The sequence below is a fragment of the Balaenoptera borealis genome (genome assembly GCF_965194805.1).
Source record: "Balaenoptera borealis genome assembly, chromosome: 5".
NCBI lineage: Eukaryota > Metazoa > Chordata > Mammalia > Artiodactyla > Balaenopteridae > Balaenoptera > Balaenoptera borealis.
Window position 1 is genome coordinate 138,545,450 of NC_138862.1, and position 17,248 is coordinate 138,562,697.

At 38.5% G+C, this 17,248-nt stretch overlaps 1 protein-coding gene across 7 annotated transcripts in view; it reads right to left on the minus strand.

Annotated features, from left to right (window-relative positions):
- SATB1 (SATB homeobox 1) overlaps positions 1–17,248 on the minus strand; it is a 98,492-nt gene that overhangs the window by 40,613 nt on the left and 40,631 nt on the right. For all 7 annotated transcript variants that reach the window (XM_082392689.1, XM_082392688.1, XM_082392687.1 and 4 more), the window contains 2 exons: positions 9,707–9,818; positions 6,666–7,120 (listed from right to left, as the gene is read on the minus strand). In XM_082392689.1, coding sequence (XP_082248815.1) covers positions 6,666–7,120; positions 9,707–9,818 — 567 coding nt within the window. The remainder of the gene's footprint in view (positions 1–6,665; positions 7,121–9,706; positions 9,819–17,248) is intronic.

The window sequence follows — 17,248 nt, forward strand, 5'->3', positions numbered from 1 at the left end:
CTCTTCAACCTTCTGCATGAAAAAATGCCTGGAATGCCAAGACATGTTTGCTTTCTACATTTCAGTTTATCACAATATGGCTCAGAATAAAATGTTGTGGAGATCTCTATATCATTTGCAAATTTCACTTTCTAATAACCCTGCAGAAATGGCAACAGGGTACATTTAGGAAAGGGAGGTAAAGTGTCATGTCAAAACAACCAAGCCCCAACGTTATAACATTGGGGTTTTTTCATGGTTTCCTGGAAGCACAAACCTGGCTTTGTTCCCAATTCCTCAAGGAAAATGTAGCATATTGCCCCAAGATAACAGTTGGGTACAGACAATATAAAAGCAGTGTCCACTTCAAAAATGATCTATATAGGCTGCTATTAAAAAAGATCCTCCAATAGGCTCGGGGGCTTAAGAGTACATTTTAGTTTCTCATTTGGTCTATGCAAGGGAAGCCAGTTTCACCCTAAGAAATGTGACTGAAGAATGAAGGGTACTTGTCCTTTCATTTATAATACTGACAAGTAATGTTGCAACTGTGTTTATACATGAGCAAAACATCCAGTCAATTTAACTAAAATTCAGTCTAACAGGCAGTCAATCACCCAGCTATTTAATCTGCACAAGGCCAACTAATTAGATTGACTGTGTTTTTGATGTGTCACGTTGCAACCAAGAAATAGAGGTCTCAGAAACAATGTTTGAAAATAGGTGTAAAAAAAATAGCCCTTGCTCTATACTCTTCCCCATCAAATGGGGATAACAAATTTTTAAAGATATTAAAAGATGTATTTCGCAAAGCAATGTATCTTAACTCTACAGAAAGAGATAGAAACATACAGTACACATAAATACATTATAAATTCCTTGAGTAGAATAGTCTAATATTCTTTTTTGTCATCCCAGCACAATGCCTGCCATGTAAGTGTTTGATAAATATTTACTAAATGGATTATGTGTATTCAGACCATAGAAGGAAAAAATTCCAAATGGGTGACAGAAACTTAACAACAAGATATGCCCCCCATGGGAAAATTCTAATGGTAATTAATAATGTACTCAAGGTGAGCCTTCAGTGAAAAGTTGTGTGGCACTTTGTAAGACGTTTATCTACACTAATTGTTCAGTAATTAAAAAAAAATTTTTTGCAGCAACATGGATGGACCTAGGGATTATCATACTAAGTGAAGTAAGTCTGACAGAGAAAGACAAGTATCATGTATCACTTATATGTGGAATCTAAAAAAATATACAAATGAACTTATTTACAAAACAGAAATAGACACACAGACACAGAAAACAAACTTATGGTTACCAAAGAGGAAGGGGGGGGAGGGATAAAACAGGAGTGTGGGATTAACACATACACACTACTATCAATATACATAAAATAGATAATCAACAAGGACCTACTGTATAGCACAGGAAACTATACTCAATATTTTGTAATAACCTATAAGGGAAAAGAATCTGAAAAAACATATGAGAATATATATATATATAAACTGAATTACTGTGCTGTACACCTGAAGCTAACATAACATTGTAAATCAACTATACTTCAATAAAAAAAACAAAACACTTTAGGTCAAAAGAGATCCTATAAACAGATGTTATTATATTTGGGAAATTTGAAACTAGACATTCAGAGATCTCAGATAACAAAATATCATCTCTTTCCATTAGAAATGTTTCCCAAGACAGCAAAGAACTACAGTGAGAAAGCCAACACATGAAAAAATACATAATGATATCAAGTGTTGCTAACATGAAACTGAGTCATTCCTGTATGGCTTAAAGTAACAGACAGAAGGTCACTTGGGAGAGAATTTAGCAATTTCTCTACTCATATTTTGACGTTAGCATGACGTCCCATTTGAGCATATGAAATGTTTTCTGGGCAAAGCATTTTATTTCCACTTAATTATTCTAACTAGAGCAAGTGCAGGTTTTCTGCCTGGGATGTGTTAAAGGTCTAGACTGATATTTCAAATCCTGGGACACTCACAGAGCTCGAAAGCAGACAGTGTAGACAGTCTCAGGTGTTTTACAAACCTTCGGGTTTTTGTGGGGTTTTTTTTTTTTGGCCCAGGCTTTCAATGAGGGGAGTGCCCCCTGGTGGAAATGCTTGAAAATATTATTAGAAAATGTTTTGATTAGAATGTGTTAATTACTTTTTTAAAGAGAATGATGTCACTTGAGAAAATTCTGGATGCGAAATGACTGGCATTAGAATCCGGATATGGGAATGCACGTTTTGGTCCTGTTTGGGCTGTTATTTGAGTAGCTACATTTATGGATTCAAGATGTATGTGGCCCTTGTTTCCCATTTTCCATGACTGAAAATCCAGTTAAGACTTGCCAAGTTAGGTCAAGGTCATTTGTAGTAATCCCCCATGGTGGACAGTAAGAGAGCTCTCTTACCAAAAACTTTTCTTCATGCTAAAAAATAACATGTCAAGGTCATTATGTACCATACTTGCTATCGCTGAAATACCAGGACTAAAATATTTACCAATATTATGCCCCATAGGTGCTCAATAAATTTGCTGAATGAAATTAAACAAAATCATTAGTCATTTTTGTTTCCAAAAAGAACTTGCGATTTTGTATATTATGTAGTATGTTACCAGCACCTCATGGATATCAATTTTATGGGAAACGAGAAGCTGCTTTTCATGGCACTTCACATCTTCAAATTGTTCAATATGTGCTCTATACATGAAAACGTAAAGTTATTCTGCAGCGCCGTTCCATAGTGGTTGTGAGATTTCTAATGTTTTCAATTAAAGAGTGAACTTGCTGATGAATTCCTAAACCTTTTTTACATTCCAGAAAGAGTTTACAAGTAAAATTCATTAGTATTGGAAAAGAAAGAAAAACCTTCAATAAATATTATCAGTACTTCCAAAAGCTAATTATGAATTCTTTAAAACAGCAGATAAGCGAAAGAGACTGCCAATATGAACAAAAAGCCTGTCTGGCCTCCCGTTTGTCTCCTCTTTGAACATAATCACTGATTCAAATAGATTTTTATCAGCTTCATGGAACTTCAAAGCCCTCAGAAGGAGAATATGATTTGATGAAACCTCCCTCTGAAAATAAAACATGTAGAAGATTCTTCAAGGCTACCTGCCTCTTGTTTGGTGAATTTTTAATCACACGTCCAGGTGAAAGACTACTTTCAAACTCCACCTCCTACCTTGGACTCAGGCCAAGCAAGTTATAAGCAGACACATTTATCTCTGTCGGTTGGGAGGCCAAACAAGAGCTGTCACGTTGGGGTAATAGCACCTTTTTACCTTTTATTCAATAGTGATATGGAGAGTGGACTTTTCTTAAATTACACGGTGAAGAATTATAGGAACACAGTAACAATTTCTGTTATACTTAAGCAGGCAAATTTCTCTCCACCACATAATTTACAGAACTCAAATTCAATAAAACATTACATGATGGTCCATTACTGTTATCAGTTTTGAATAATCCATCTTCATTCTTTATTTTACTGGAAAATAAAGTGTGCCAAAGACAAGAGGAGGGGGGAGAAAAAAGGGGAAAAAGCCACAGAATGGGATCAGAGTTAAACTATGGGATTTATTTTAAAAAGGGGGGGGGCAGCACTAAAGAATATATTTTCTTCTATCATGACCTTTAAATAGCAATAATACAGAGGAGTGAATTGAAAAGTATAAACCTAGAAGCTTCAGCAATTAATTTTAGCCATGGGTTTCCATTAAAAAGACATCAAGTAGGCATAACTGAATGAATGACAGATGCTAAAAGCTGGTACCTTCCGTAGCAATTAAAGAACATATGCCCATCAATTCAGAAGGGGGAAACATCCTTAAAGCAAGGAATTATATAAATTTCATCACAAACTTTCAGAAAAGGTAGACTTTTTTTTCATCTTTTTGTTTTCTTTTGTTTTCAACTTTTTTTAAAAAAATAGTGATACAGGAATGTCTTAAAAGAGAGGGTATGTTTTAATTCAGGAGACCCAATTAAGCTGATGAGAAAATTCTCCAATGAAGAGTTGAAAGATGAGACCCAGGATTTTAAAGTTATACAGAGCTGTCGATATTCTCAACTCACAACAGCACTATCTATTACATGAATGTTTTAACATACTGTTTATAGGATACCAGTGTCTTTATCCGATCACATCAGAGAACTTTGCATTTGTATGTACATATTTTACATTAATTTTTTTAAAACCTGGAGCCGGAATTGCACACTGTAATAAGTACACACAAATGTGTCTGTGCGGTTTAACTCTGCAGAGCTCCTGCTCTATACATATGCATTAGCATGTGTATTTTCACCCTCCACACTCACACCATACACTCTCACGATGCACCTGCTTTTATTGAAATGCATACAGTTTGAAATAAACATACTACATACACGTATATGAATGTATAATCATTAAAATAAATGCAGCTGTGTGTGTACGTGTGAGTGTGCACAGCGTTTTGGTATGACCACCGAAAAGGCATGCATGCTTGCGTGTTCCAAAGTGAATTCTCCCAAAGTGAACTCTTAAATATACATACACAGACAATGACTCTCATTGAAATCAGACATCTTCAAACATGGCCCATCATCCACTTCGACGGAGGAGTCCCAATTACCTCTATACAGGTTTAAAACCAAACCCCTCTGTCATCCGGGGCTCCAGACAATTTTTCGGTAATGACTCTTTCTCAACTGGCTATTATTAATAAAGAGATGGGTATCAAGCTGCACCCGGGTTTCATTCTCCTCTCTCCCTTGAAAACATTAAGTCACTGTTTTCAATGTTAACCACAGAGATAACCATCTTTTTGAAGAGATTGATAGTGTATAAAATAGAGAACTCTTGTCTTTTTTCCAGTAACAAATCCTATTGATATCTGTGGAATCTGTCCACGTGAAAACCCAAGGACAACAAATGGTCACTCTCCAGGGTGATGCCTGGGACATTACAGCCCCACAGAAGAAAAAACACACTGATGGGTGGTGACCTTACCCTTTTCACCTTCAGCTGGACTCTCTTTACTACCTAAAACACATTTTCCTTGGTCCTTTAAGAAATAACAATTTGCTCAATTTCCAAAATGCTTTCCACTGAATCTGTGAGTCATTTGTGTCCATGTCAATGCTTGTCTTTGTGGGCTTTCAATTCAGTTCAACAAGCAACTTTTAGGCAGAGACCTGCCTAGTTTTTGCCCAGTACTGAGAACTACTGGTAGTTACTGCTAGTTACAAAAACAAAGGATGTTGCCAGAAACAGGAGTAGCTAGAAGGCTGACTTGATTCTTTCATCCATTCATTTTTAAAATTTTTTTAAAATAACGACCCTCCAACTGAATAGGGGTGTCATATTAAATTTACCAGCTAATAATGAACACATTTTTAAGTTGTAAAGATATATTAATAAAACTAGGTAAAACCATACAATTTTAACCTGAGAAATAACTTTGCAACCACCCTTTTAAACACAGACAAATGATGTACAAAAAACAGTTAAAGAAACTGAAAACACTGAGTTAAAGGCTTTGTAAGGCCTCCTAAGTTTCAATCCAGTGAAGGCAAGCCAAAAATAAGTCACAGCTGGGATTCTCCTAGGTATGGAAACTCTGCCAGCAAGGAATTAATACTAGATATTTTTGTACCCGGATTTTATTCTTATAATCATGTAATAAACAAAATGATTTAAATACGAAAGGAAAGTATGAGTCAGGCCAAAAAAAAAAAAATTGACAGAAGAAAGAACAGTGGTAAAACAAGAAAGTTAAAAGGACATAATGTCCTCATTCTAATCAAAGTTACATGTTCTTCTGGGGTTTTTCTGGTGTGTGTGTGTGTGTGTGTGTGTGTGTAATAAACACCATGTACATATCATACTAGTTTCCAAAAAAAGACATTTAAAAAAAATCCTCTCATTCAGTGTTTAATGGAATCAATTTTTTTAGGGCTTTTCAGATGTCTTTATCTTAGGTCTTCTCCTGTATATCACCCTTTCTCCACATCCTGCTAAACATCTTCCTTGCTGATAATATCTTCACAGGAATTTGCCCAGGAGGACAAAGGTGTGAACACAAAGGGTATATGCAAATCTCAGTGAGAAGTCTCAAGCTAAGGCCTCCAAGGCCAAGCCTACCCCAGGGCCTGTTTTGTAAATAGTTTTATTGAAACACCATATCCACACCATGCATTTCTGTCTATGGCTGCTATGGCCCTCAAAGACTAAAATACTTACTATCTGGCCTATTACCGAAAAGGTCTACTGATCTCTGGTCTAGGAAAGGTGGATAGTGGGCTAGAAGCCTGGAGCCCTACCAACGGCCTTGACCAAGTCCTGAAACCTTTCTCAATCTGCTACTAACAGTCTATAATTCCATTATATAAAAGCATAGGTAATGTCAGTTTGAAATATTTTCGATATTTATTCTTTCAAGGCCCCTGAATCAGGATCGATTTGTACACAGCTTCCTCTTGGTAGAAGAGGTTTACGATAAGGAGAGAAATGATAAAATGTAGGCACCCCCCAGGTACAGACAATATGACCACAGGGAGAGAAGGAAAAAAATGTTAGTACAAAGTAAGAGCATAAACATCAGTATAGATGGGATGAAAGAAGGAAGAGAAGAAGAGAGAGAGGAACCATTTACACATAAAACAAAACTGACCTGAGTTCTGTTAAAAGCCACACGTGCAAATACTGCCTGGGAGATTCCTGCCCGTTTCAGTTCGTCACGTACCCACTGGTAGATTTCGGAAGACACCTCTGTGTTGGTGGAAACCTGTTGCTCCAAAGGCTTATTCATAGATCTACTGACAGGGGGAGGGTGGTTCAAGTACTGTTGGTTTAAGGACTGCTGGGCTAGAAGTCTGTTCACTGCATACTGCTGGTTCAGCAGCTGAGCCATCACCAGCTGCTGGTTGACCAACTGAGGACTGATGGGCGTTGACACGAGCCCAGGGTGCAGGTTGGGAAGAGGGGTCCGGACAGAGGGTTGGCTGCTGTGGGAGAGCTGCGCGGGGGACGGGGGCTGCTCCGCGGTGTTCCCTGGGACCGGCTGCTGGCCAAAGTTGACGTGGTTGGCACCTTGCTGGGACAGTTCAGAGAGAGTATCCATTTCCACTGAAGTGGACGAGAAGGAAAATCACATTGAGCCAACAATGATCTGCACTGATAAGGATCTCCCATCATTCCCTAATACAGACAGAAGGCACAGGGCACACCCAAGGTCCGAGGAAACTAAGAACATCTCAAGATGGAATGCAACTGGCTATGTTTTTACTTTTGTCTTCTGCACCATGGCACAAACTTTGAAAGGGGGATAACACTTTCTAGTTTGATAATGTGGTTTTACATTTAAGGCCGGAAATCAATTATTTTCAAATTCTAATGTGACTAGTTTGGGGGTCAAACGATTATTCACTCTTACTTCTTATAAGGCAACATTTATTTTAAAACAGCTTCTAGGGAATTCCCTGGCAGTCCAGTGGTTAGGACTTGGCGTTTTCACTGCTGAGGACCTGGGTTCGATCCCTGGTCGGGGACCTAAGATCCTGCAAGCCACGTGGTGCATGCGGCCCAAAAAAAAAAAAAAGTCGCTTCTAGAAGAACACTATTTGCTTAATGGCAACTAGAAAGAGTGAGCGGAGCTAGGAAAAGATCATATGCAACTGTAGGAAAAAGAAATATGCAAGTATTTTCTCATAATATATACATTAACCGTTACTACTCTAGGCAAAAAGTTTGCAAGAAAAAAGAGTACACAAATGTTACTTATGTTCAATTTTAACCTAGCCGTTAATATAAAAAAGTAATCAATATAATAAATAATAAAAGTGGTCATAATGATCAGTAATGATAACTCAGTGCACGCTGAACACTGGGCTGGGTATCTTATACGTCCTGTTTTGCTGAATTCTAACTATCATGTTAGATGACGGGTATAGCTGCAAATATTTCTTAGAATGAAGCAAAGCACTTAATGTACTGCAAGCCAGCATACCCAGTGTTGCTAAGACCCAAATGCTTCTTGAAGAAGCTGTGACCATCACCAGATGCTATGACAATCTTTCAAGGAAGGGGTGGGGAGTCACTCTGATGCAATGGTGATACTGTCACCATCTTGCAATTTATTAGCACCCACACAGGACGAACATTTCTGCCTTGGCTAGATCCCTCACAGGGACTGGCTGAGAGTGAACAGTAAGTGTGTCAACTGCTTTCCTGCTACAAGGAAGAGACTGCTTTGATGCTCTTGACCTGAAAGGCTGAGGATGGTCAGTAGGTGAGTCTTTCTAAATAGTACACCATGGGAATTCCCTGGCGGTCCAGTGGTTAAGACTCCGCACTTTCACTGCTGTGGGGTCCGGGTTTGACCCCTCGCTGGGGAACTAAGATCCCACAAGCCATGCGGTGTGGCCAATAAATAAATAAATAGTACACCATGCTTCCCATGTGTGGACTCTGGGTTGATTTTAATCATCATTTCTCTTTTTATTAAATATTCAGGCTTTATATTTAGAGGAACTTATCATATTGCTATAGTCACTGATACATGCAAAATATAACTAAGCATTGGGGAAGAAACCTTCCATTTCTACCAGTGATATCAGCCCAAGTGGGCCATTCATAGGGAATAGTAATTCAAGCAATTATTCCAAAAAATGATGCATTGTCTTCATTACAGCTCTAAGCTATAAACGGCAAAGAATCTGTTTTGGTAGATGGATGGTTTTGCTTCAAATATTAAAAGCTAAAACAGGCTCAAAATTCAGGTTCTCTTGCCTCTTAAAATCTTCAGGAGAAGTTATTATTCTTTTACTAAATGAATGTAATGGACGTAAACAGAAACAGACTTAAAACACAACATAATGCTATGCATATTAAACATCCCATTCCTATATTATTTGAAAATATTTTATTTGGAAGGTATAAGTATGTGAAAGAAAACCTTAATAGAAATGAAAACATTAACCTTAATCACAGTGTTTGCTTTAACGAACACTAACAAATTCAACAGGGAGAAATGGCATAATCTAAATGCTAGGGTACAACACACAACTTTTATCTATCACTTCACACTGCAGATAATTTTAATGTATTTCCTGCGTAACAAATATTGACCTAAAGTTACATGTTAAGATAGGATGCCATGGCATTGAGAGTCTAGAAGTGATGCAATGGTTCTTTGGTTACGGATGGTAAAGCAGTAGCTCACCAAAGTGCCTGTCTGGGGGGGCTGGAGACTATAGCTGTAAACATCACTTGATCTCAACTGTGGAGACTATAAATACAATTGGATACCCTCAAAAATTGGGTGTAAAAATTGGCACTTTCCCTTTCTCTCAAACAAAACTCAAAAAAACATAAAAGCATGATTTATCTCCGAGAGAACCCACAGCCAATATTAGTTATTCAAGGCCTGGTTAGGTCTTCACTGAGATGTTAAAAAATGACAGCTCCCCCCGCCCCGCCTCGCCTCCATCTCCTGCATGTCTGACAACCAAGTCAGTTGGGCTGATTTAAACACAAACATTTATTGAATTTAATTATCTCATTATACTCAGACCCACTCCCCACCCTCCAAGAAACATTCTAAATTGATCTCTAATTGGGCAATCACAAGACCTGGCTTTACATGCAACTTGGATAAACCCCCAAATGACACGTAATGGTATGTACCCACCGCTGCAACGGTTTTCTGCTTACCCATCATATCTTTTGTCTTCTTGAAATGTTTGTACCACCTTCCAAATTCTTGACATTTTGCTGCTGAGACATTTGCATAGTAAGTGCTGTTCACAATGGAAGAAATCATACTCTGCATGAAGAGGGGGGATGGAAACAGTTGTAATACACAGCGGCACAAGACAGAACACAGACATGATTTCAATTGTGGGAACTGTAACTTATTTTTCATCCACTGAGTACCAATACATTTTTGTTTCACACTGTAGCCTAAAGCCATGACTTCTTCAAAGTCAATAAGTAGAGCATCAAATGCTTTATTTAAGTAGAAAGCAACAGTCCACTGAGACTGGTATAAAATGATCACACCCACAGACTTTGTTCTAGTATGTATGGGACCTACACCAATGTCATCTGTTCCAGGGCGGACAAACTTCAAACTTCCACCGATCCCAATAAATCCAAATACTTGGAGACGACTTTCTGATTGTAATTCATAAATAAATGCCACTTTGTGGTTTCGTGACTAAATTCTCCATCCTTGCAACTCCCAGGATGGCCCAGGGACCGTAATATCAGCATCATCTGGAAGCTTATTAGAAATGCAGAATATTGGGCCCTACCCCAGACCTGGTCAAGCAGCATCTGCATTTTAATCAGATCCCCGGGGATTCGCGTGCCCACTAAAGTTTGGGAAACACCCCTTGCACTTTCCACTCATAGTATCTGGGTTTCACTTGGAGGTAAACTAACACTGTTGCAAGCCTGACTGACCACATTTAAGAAGAGAAAAACTATTCACAAAGATCCTCTAACAGAAGAAAAAAATATGCTGCAATCTTATTGCTAGCTTCATATATAGTAAAGCTTGGGTTTTGAATTTCAAACTAACTGTATCATTTTTAAAAATACGCATTTCATGGTGACTCATCTCTCAAGGATACCACAAAAAAGAAAACGCCCTATTTTGTCACTTGTCTGAATACTGCTTCTAATAACAAAAGCTTGGAAAATGGAGTCAACAGTTTAACATAGAAAAATGAAGAAAGACAATGATTTTGATGTATTACTAGTTTTGTCTTTTTTTTTAAACTCATTTTCAACAAAGAAAAGTATTTCTTCCCAGGAAATTTTGGTTCTGGTCATTTCAGTGACTTGATCATGGTTATTTCCAGCCACAACACTCATTCTCTAGTAGCGGCTAAATTAATTTCCAATTGAGTCGTAGGAATAATTAGACTTTGCAGAGCCTATCTGTCCTCCACTCCTGTGTGTAGAAACACGAGAACTTACATTTCAGACTTCAGGTGGTCTATGGTGAAACGGTTTACAGAAGGCGGGGAACAACCAGAAAAGCCAGTTTGGGGACAAAAGGATTTTTACATCGTTATCTTCTTTAAGCTACTTCTAATGTAGAGCTCTTTTGATTTTCATTCTCCTGACATCCGGCATCAGTGTTAAATTTGTAACATGCACACATTCCCGTAATATGTAAACCTTGGGGATCTTTGAAGAACTTCCAATGAAGGATAAGCTGGAGTTACATTACTGATGTAAAACATGGCTATCTTTCCTAAGAGGCACTATGATTATCTTTTTTTTTTTTTTTGACACTTTCTACTACATAGTCATTTTTACATTTCTCTAAAAAGACATTCTTAATGTGCTCACGATACTCTGCCGTTAATCCAGACCTAAGAGAGTCCCTCAGTCCAAGGTACAAAAAGATACTTAGCAAGGTTGCCAAAACCAGACCCAGAAGATTACCTGATCCAGTTAACAATCTGTCAGCTTCAATCACACTTACTCTATTGTAACGATGGATCAATAACGTCAGACACTAACAAAACTACTGAGATGGCTGATGGATCACTGTGATTCTGCAAATGGGTAAGAGCCCATGTTCTTCTACTTTGGTCCAATTTTTTAAAAATTATTACTCTTCAACTTAGACATGCTGGCAGATTCTTAAATGTTAACATAATAGTACATGTAAATTTTAGATGTAGCTTATGTCTTAGTTTCCAGAAAAGTCTGAAATATCAAAATTTTGCTGAGGTTTCTGACAAATGTCCAGGCTACCTGACTTTGCCAATGGTTCCATCTATGAGATTTGCTCTTTGCTGCGCACCTACTACGTCCCTGGCTGGTACTAGGGATACAAGGGCAGATAAGATACAGCCTCTGCCTACAAGAAGTTTACCGTCTATTAGGAAGACATATGTAAACAGATCATTTCAATTTAATGGGATTCAGTAGAGCAAGAGTGGAAAATATATGGGGGTGGGGGAGGAAGAAAAATATACAATGTGTGGGAAAAAGAAAAAAAAAACATCTGAAATATTTTTATAAAACTAGAGCCCATATGTAACAGTGCTATGTAGTTCATTATTACCCATATGTGGAAAATAATATCCATATGTGCGTGTTCATCAAAGCTTCCCCCTGCCCTCGTTTAACCCTAAATTGGTAGGCTCTGTCCTTAAGTGACTTTCTGGATGCTTCCTTCTCTGTCAAGTGGTGTGTGCTTAGGGAAACTCTGAATAACGTAAATGTTAGCCTAAGTGAGACATAAGTCAAAAGCTAATCCACAGGTTATGACGCATGCCAAAGCAACTTTCTAGATTCTCTATCTTTCTGTGCTTTTAGGGGGCCGGGAAATAGTCCATAATTCAGGTAACTTGGGGTCACCTCTATTTTTACTGGAACAATATGCAGTGATATGTCCAACTAAACTGCTCAGACAGCCACTGCATGAGACATTTTTTTTCCCTGTGGTAAAATCCCCACTGAAGGCTTAGGCATGGCATCTAACTAGGTCTATGAGTTTTAAAGGCAGGGAAGAGAGATTTCAGAATCTTGGGAGGCACATGGTATTTGAAAGATCACATTCAGTCCTGTATCTTAAATTTGGAAAATCATAAAGAAACACCTCTTGTTTTGATAATACAAAGAAGAGAAAGTCAAGATTGATAATACTTTCCTACAGGCTGAGGATGGATGGGGGTAGGTAAACAAAGATCTATGTTTCTGAGAAAGAGGCTTGGGATTCTTCTGTCAATCAAAAGGAGACACTATGTAGTTTAAAAAGATCACTAACTAAAAAGATTACTCACTAAGCTATGAGTCCATGCAGGTCTGGGGCTCTGTATTACTTTCCAGCCCAAATGCCTGGCATGTATTAAATACACACTAAATGTTCATTTGATGAAGCAGAATCAGCTAAACCTGCATTCAAGTCCAAGATGTATCACATACTGGTAGTGTGACCTCGGTCAGATTAATTGACCACTATGACAATTCCCAGTAATAAACGGGAATGTCAGCAGCAGTCACCTCTTGGGGCTGTTCTGAGAACCTATTCATATGGGCATTTTTTTTTTTTTTCACTCATCCAGCAAATATCTATGGAACTCCTGCTATGTGCCTGGAACTCAACAAGTCACTAGAAAAATAATGACTTGAAGAGACATACTATCTCCACTTGGACTGACAATAAATAAAACAATGAATGTGATACAATTAGCACAGAGCCTGGAACATACGGAGTATGGACTTAAGAGAAGTTAATTACTATGACAACCCTCCGCCTCCCTCTTCATTGGCTTTTATTATGTGATCACATTTCAGATCAGTCGAAAGACTATGCTTTAAATAACATATGAGTCTTAGATACAATTTTCAAATGATGTATTTTAAGTCAAAGAAATTTTCTTATGAAAGAACAAAGAGGATACAAATTAAATGATTCAATAACAAGTCGGGTCAAGGGATAACAAGGGAAAACATCAATGAAAAAGAGCACTTCCATTTGTTTCAATATTGCAATTTGGTGGTATCTTCCAAAGCTGGCCAGTAGGTACCAGGTGGTGGCTGACATCAGGAAGATACACACCACTCCTCTGACTTACTTGATCCATGCCCTCTTCCATCTCTAGCTAACAGCTGCTCACCCAGGATACAATTTCAGTGCGGACTCCTGCAAGGCTCTTCCTGACAGCCCAAACATCCCGTACATAGAACCTCTATGGCACCCATCACGCTGTTTATTTCCTACTAGGTGGGTGAGCCCTGGGGCTTATTTCCATATAGCCTGGACCTATCACAGGGCTGGGCACCTATTTGGTGATCGATAAAAGGTCACTGAAATAAGTCATTACTGCAGGCTACCAGAAAGTCCTCCTCTCTGTTTTCTTAAAGGTCAAAGGTAATGTTAGATTAATTGTCACAGGGAATCTTTTCGATCCATCAGTTTTAGCCGTCAAGCTCCAACTCAAAGAGTTTGAAGAACCTTTGTTCTTGAATTTGCAAGAGCTCCCTTCCAGGTTTTTGAAGCTACTTCCTCACAGATGTCTTGGAAGTCACCGAGCTCTCGGTGCTCGTGTTCTCCCAGATCTCTGGGTGTCTATTTATACGAGCTTCTCCAAAGCACTGGGAAAAGGGCACGGCTTGCCTGGCAAGTCTTCTTATTTGGTGGCCAGTCTGTGGAAAGCATCCATGTTCAGGGACTAAAATAACCAGGCTGATAAAACTCCTTCGGTTTAAATCCCAAGTTCAAACGCTACCCAGGAACACAAACCAAGGAAGAGGCCCCAGCTTCCAGCGTCAGGAAATACAGTTTGGAAGTCGGCAGAAATTGGCTGTGGGTCTCCTAACCCCAGTGTGACACAATATTCTCATCCCAGGAGCCAAGTTGTAAGCTTTTCTAAGATCCATAAAGCACATGTCTGCGCCCTATGAGGAGCTCCGGCTCTTTCTGAGAGTCTGCTCGAGTTCCGATCTGAAAGAATGCCATCTTCACAGAAACCCTGGTTCTCTAGAATGATACCATCTGCCACAGGCTGAGCTTCCTTTTCAGCCAAATACATTATTTATAACCTTTCTAATTGTGAAAAGGTAAGGGTGGAATTTTTCTACAGCCTGACTTCGATATGGTTAGAACATTCTGAACCTTTGCTCTCAAATACTGCAGGTCTTTGCATTTGAAAAACAAAAAAACAACCCCCAAACCCATAAGGAATTGGTGGAGGTTACATAATTTTTTTCAAAATATTCTATCCTGTCAACTCCCCGCTAGAATAGGACGTACACTGTTAAGTATGTATTTATAACACACTTAGAAAACCGAAGGAAGAGAGTTTTTTATTTCTCTCCTTGGTCATCTTAGGAGCCAAGGAAGAGGTTGGGGGAGAGGTGAGCCCTTCTGAAAAAAAGGTTCATAACTGGGGAAAGAGAGTGATCTGATTACCCTTATAGTTGCTTTGCTGTGCCTTCAGCATCAACAAAAAAACCCACCCCCAAACAATGCTAATCAGGTTATTCAATCATTTAAACCAAAACTGTTCATGCTTTTCTGCCAAATCAACCAACCACAGCAAAATCTGTTATCTCTGATTGCTCAGCTTCCAGTCAAAAAACCAGTTAACCCCGACTATACCAAAAGTTTTCCAAAATACCCTCAAAGCGCTGCGTGCTCATGGAGAAGAAAGAGGAAGCCATGCCATCTTTAAAGGGTAATTGGAGCGCTGGACCCTATTTGCATATTACAGTATACTCTAATAAAACTACACAGCCTGTACCGGAAGCCGGCAGCCCCCTAGTATTCATGTGATCTCCATACAGGCTTTCCGTGCGCAAATTTTTTTTTTTTTTTTTTTAACAGGACTGTGATATCGTGATCAAAACTTACTAAAGACTTGTGGATGGTCTGACTGAGGTGGGAAGAGGCGCCAGAGCCTCTACAAAATAGTGGTTCACCCAAGTTTAAAGCTTTCGGGCTCCATCAGCAGAGAGGGCAAAAGCTACAACATCTTATTTACACAATTATCTAAATACGATTAAACAGCTGATGGACAAATATTAAACTGGAAAATGTATAGTCATTTCAGCTTAATGTAATCCTCTTTCTGTAAACACCCAAGATGATTTTTTTTTCAACCAGAACAGTCCTGACATCTCATAAGCCTAAGGGTGAATAGCAAGAGATTGTTTTTGATAGTTATAAATATTCAAAAGACATGCAGACCATCTGCTTTCATAATACAGGTAAAGCAAGACTGAAATGGGGACTGCTGTATAAAAATGATTCTTTTAACAAAGTCTTCCTCTCCTCGAAAACTATAAAGACAGATGTCAAAAACTGTTTACACAGAGCAATCAGGAGCGTGCAAAATGTAATATTCCTTTTACACACAGTGCTTGCTAAAGAGATTTTTTTTTTCCTTTTTCATCCCATCTGTGTGTTGCAACACATTTCTACAAGTTAAAAACATTTTTTTTTTTTCAAACAGAGATCTCATGAATACCCAAAAACATGCTATCTGGTTTCTGAATGCTAATTAATTTCAACTAAGGAATCTGAATATCTTCTTCTGTAGGAAGGAATGTATGTTTTGAATCGGAATACTCCAGAGACACAAGGGAAATCATCTTGCACAGGTTTAATTCTGTAAGGCGATTTTTCATGGTTCTACCTTGTCTGTAATATATATCTGGTACATCCATGTCTTAAATGAAAGCACATCACTGCTAATGTCTTTGGCATGAAGTCTAAAATAATTGTTTTCTGAAATAAATGTCTGTGCGTGCAGAATGTATATACAGAAACCTTTAACTTCTCGGGCGACACACAGTGATGCTTTATAAAGCCCCGCAGTTAATTTTCAGGGTTGGAACACTAATCTTGACAGTAACCTTTTTATGTATTGTATTAATGGCACAGAGACATTAAGCACCTTTTTATAATTTTCAATAAAATGAGCATTTACTGAACAATCTGTCAAACTGCTGGCTCTCTATTCCTTTACATTTTTATCTTTTGACAAGTGTAACTTCACACACTCAGCTGGCCCTCCCCTTTCTCTAGGTCCGGCCTGCCTATGGCCTGAATTTTCACAGCAGGGTTTTAGATGCGCGTGGGAAACTTAAAAGGTCAAATTTTAACTTCAGGTCAAATGGAATCAACTCCACATTCAAATACTGTTTTAATAGGGATTCTCAGAAAATGGGGTTTTCTTTTCATCCCAAAGGATATCAAATACTACAAACAAGGCATCATAGGAGATGGTGACATGGAACGAATTTGTTGAAAGTTCACAGGTAGTCCCCATCTGGTATTGAGGGAGGGGTGGGGAGGGGAGGAAGGGAATCAGGTTTCAATTTATGGGAAGCAAATGGCAGGATTTCTAAGTGTCATATTCTGTTTGTGATGTTAGCTTATGTTCCCCAAATCTTTCCCTCTGGATCCTTTATTGCTTTCTAAGCTATTCTCTTGGGAGATACAACTGGGGCATATTCGGCATCTCAATTTGTTGAAAAGAGACTAATCACTTCTAAATTTTACTTAAACTCCAGTTGTCATAGTTATGGCTCTTGCCATCTTGATCAATCCCGGTGCCTGAAAATGGCATCATCACACAAAGTCACCCTAGTATCGTGCTAAAAATAGAAACTCGGTACAAAGCTCCAAAGGAATACAAAAGGAAGCACAAAGAGAACCTGGGCAATTCTGTTTTAATTCTCTTACTACATTTCCTAAAGATGAAAATGTGACCGTTTCGAAGC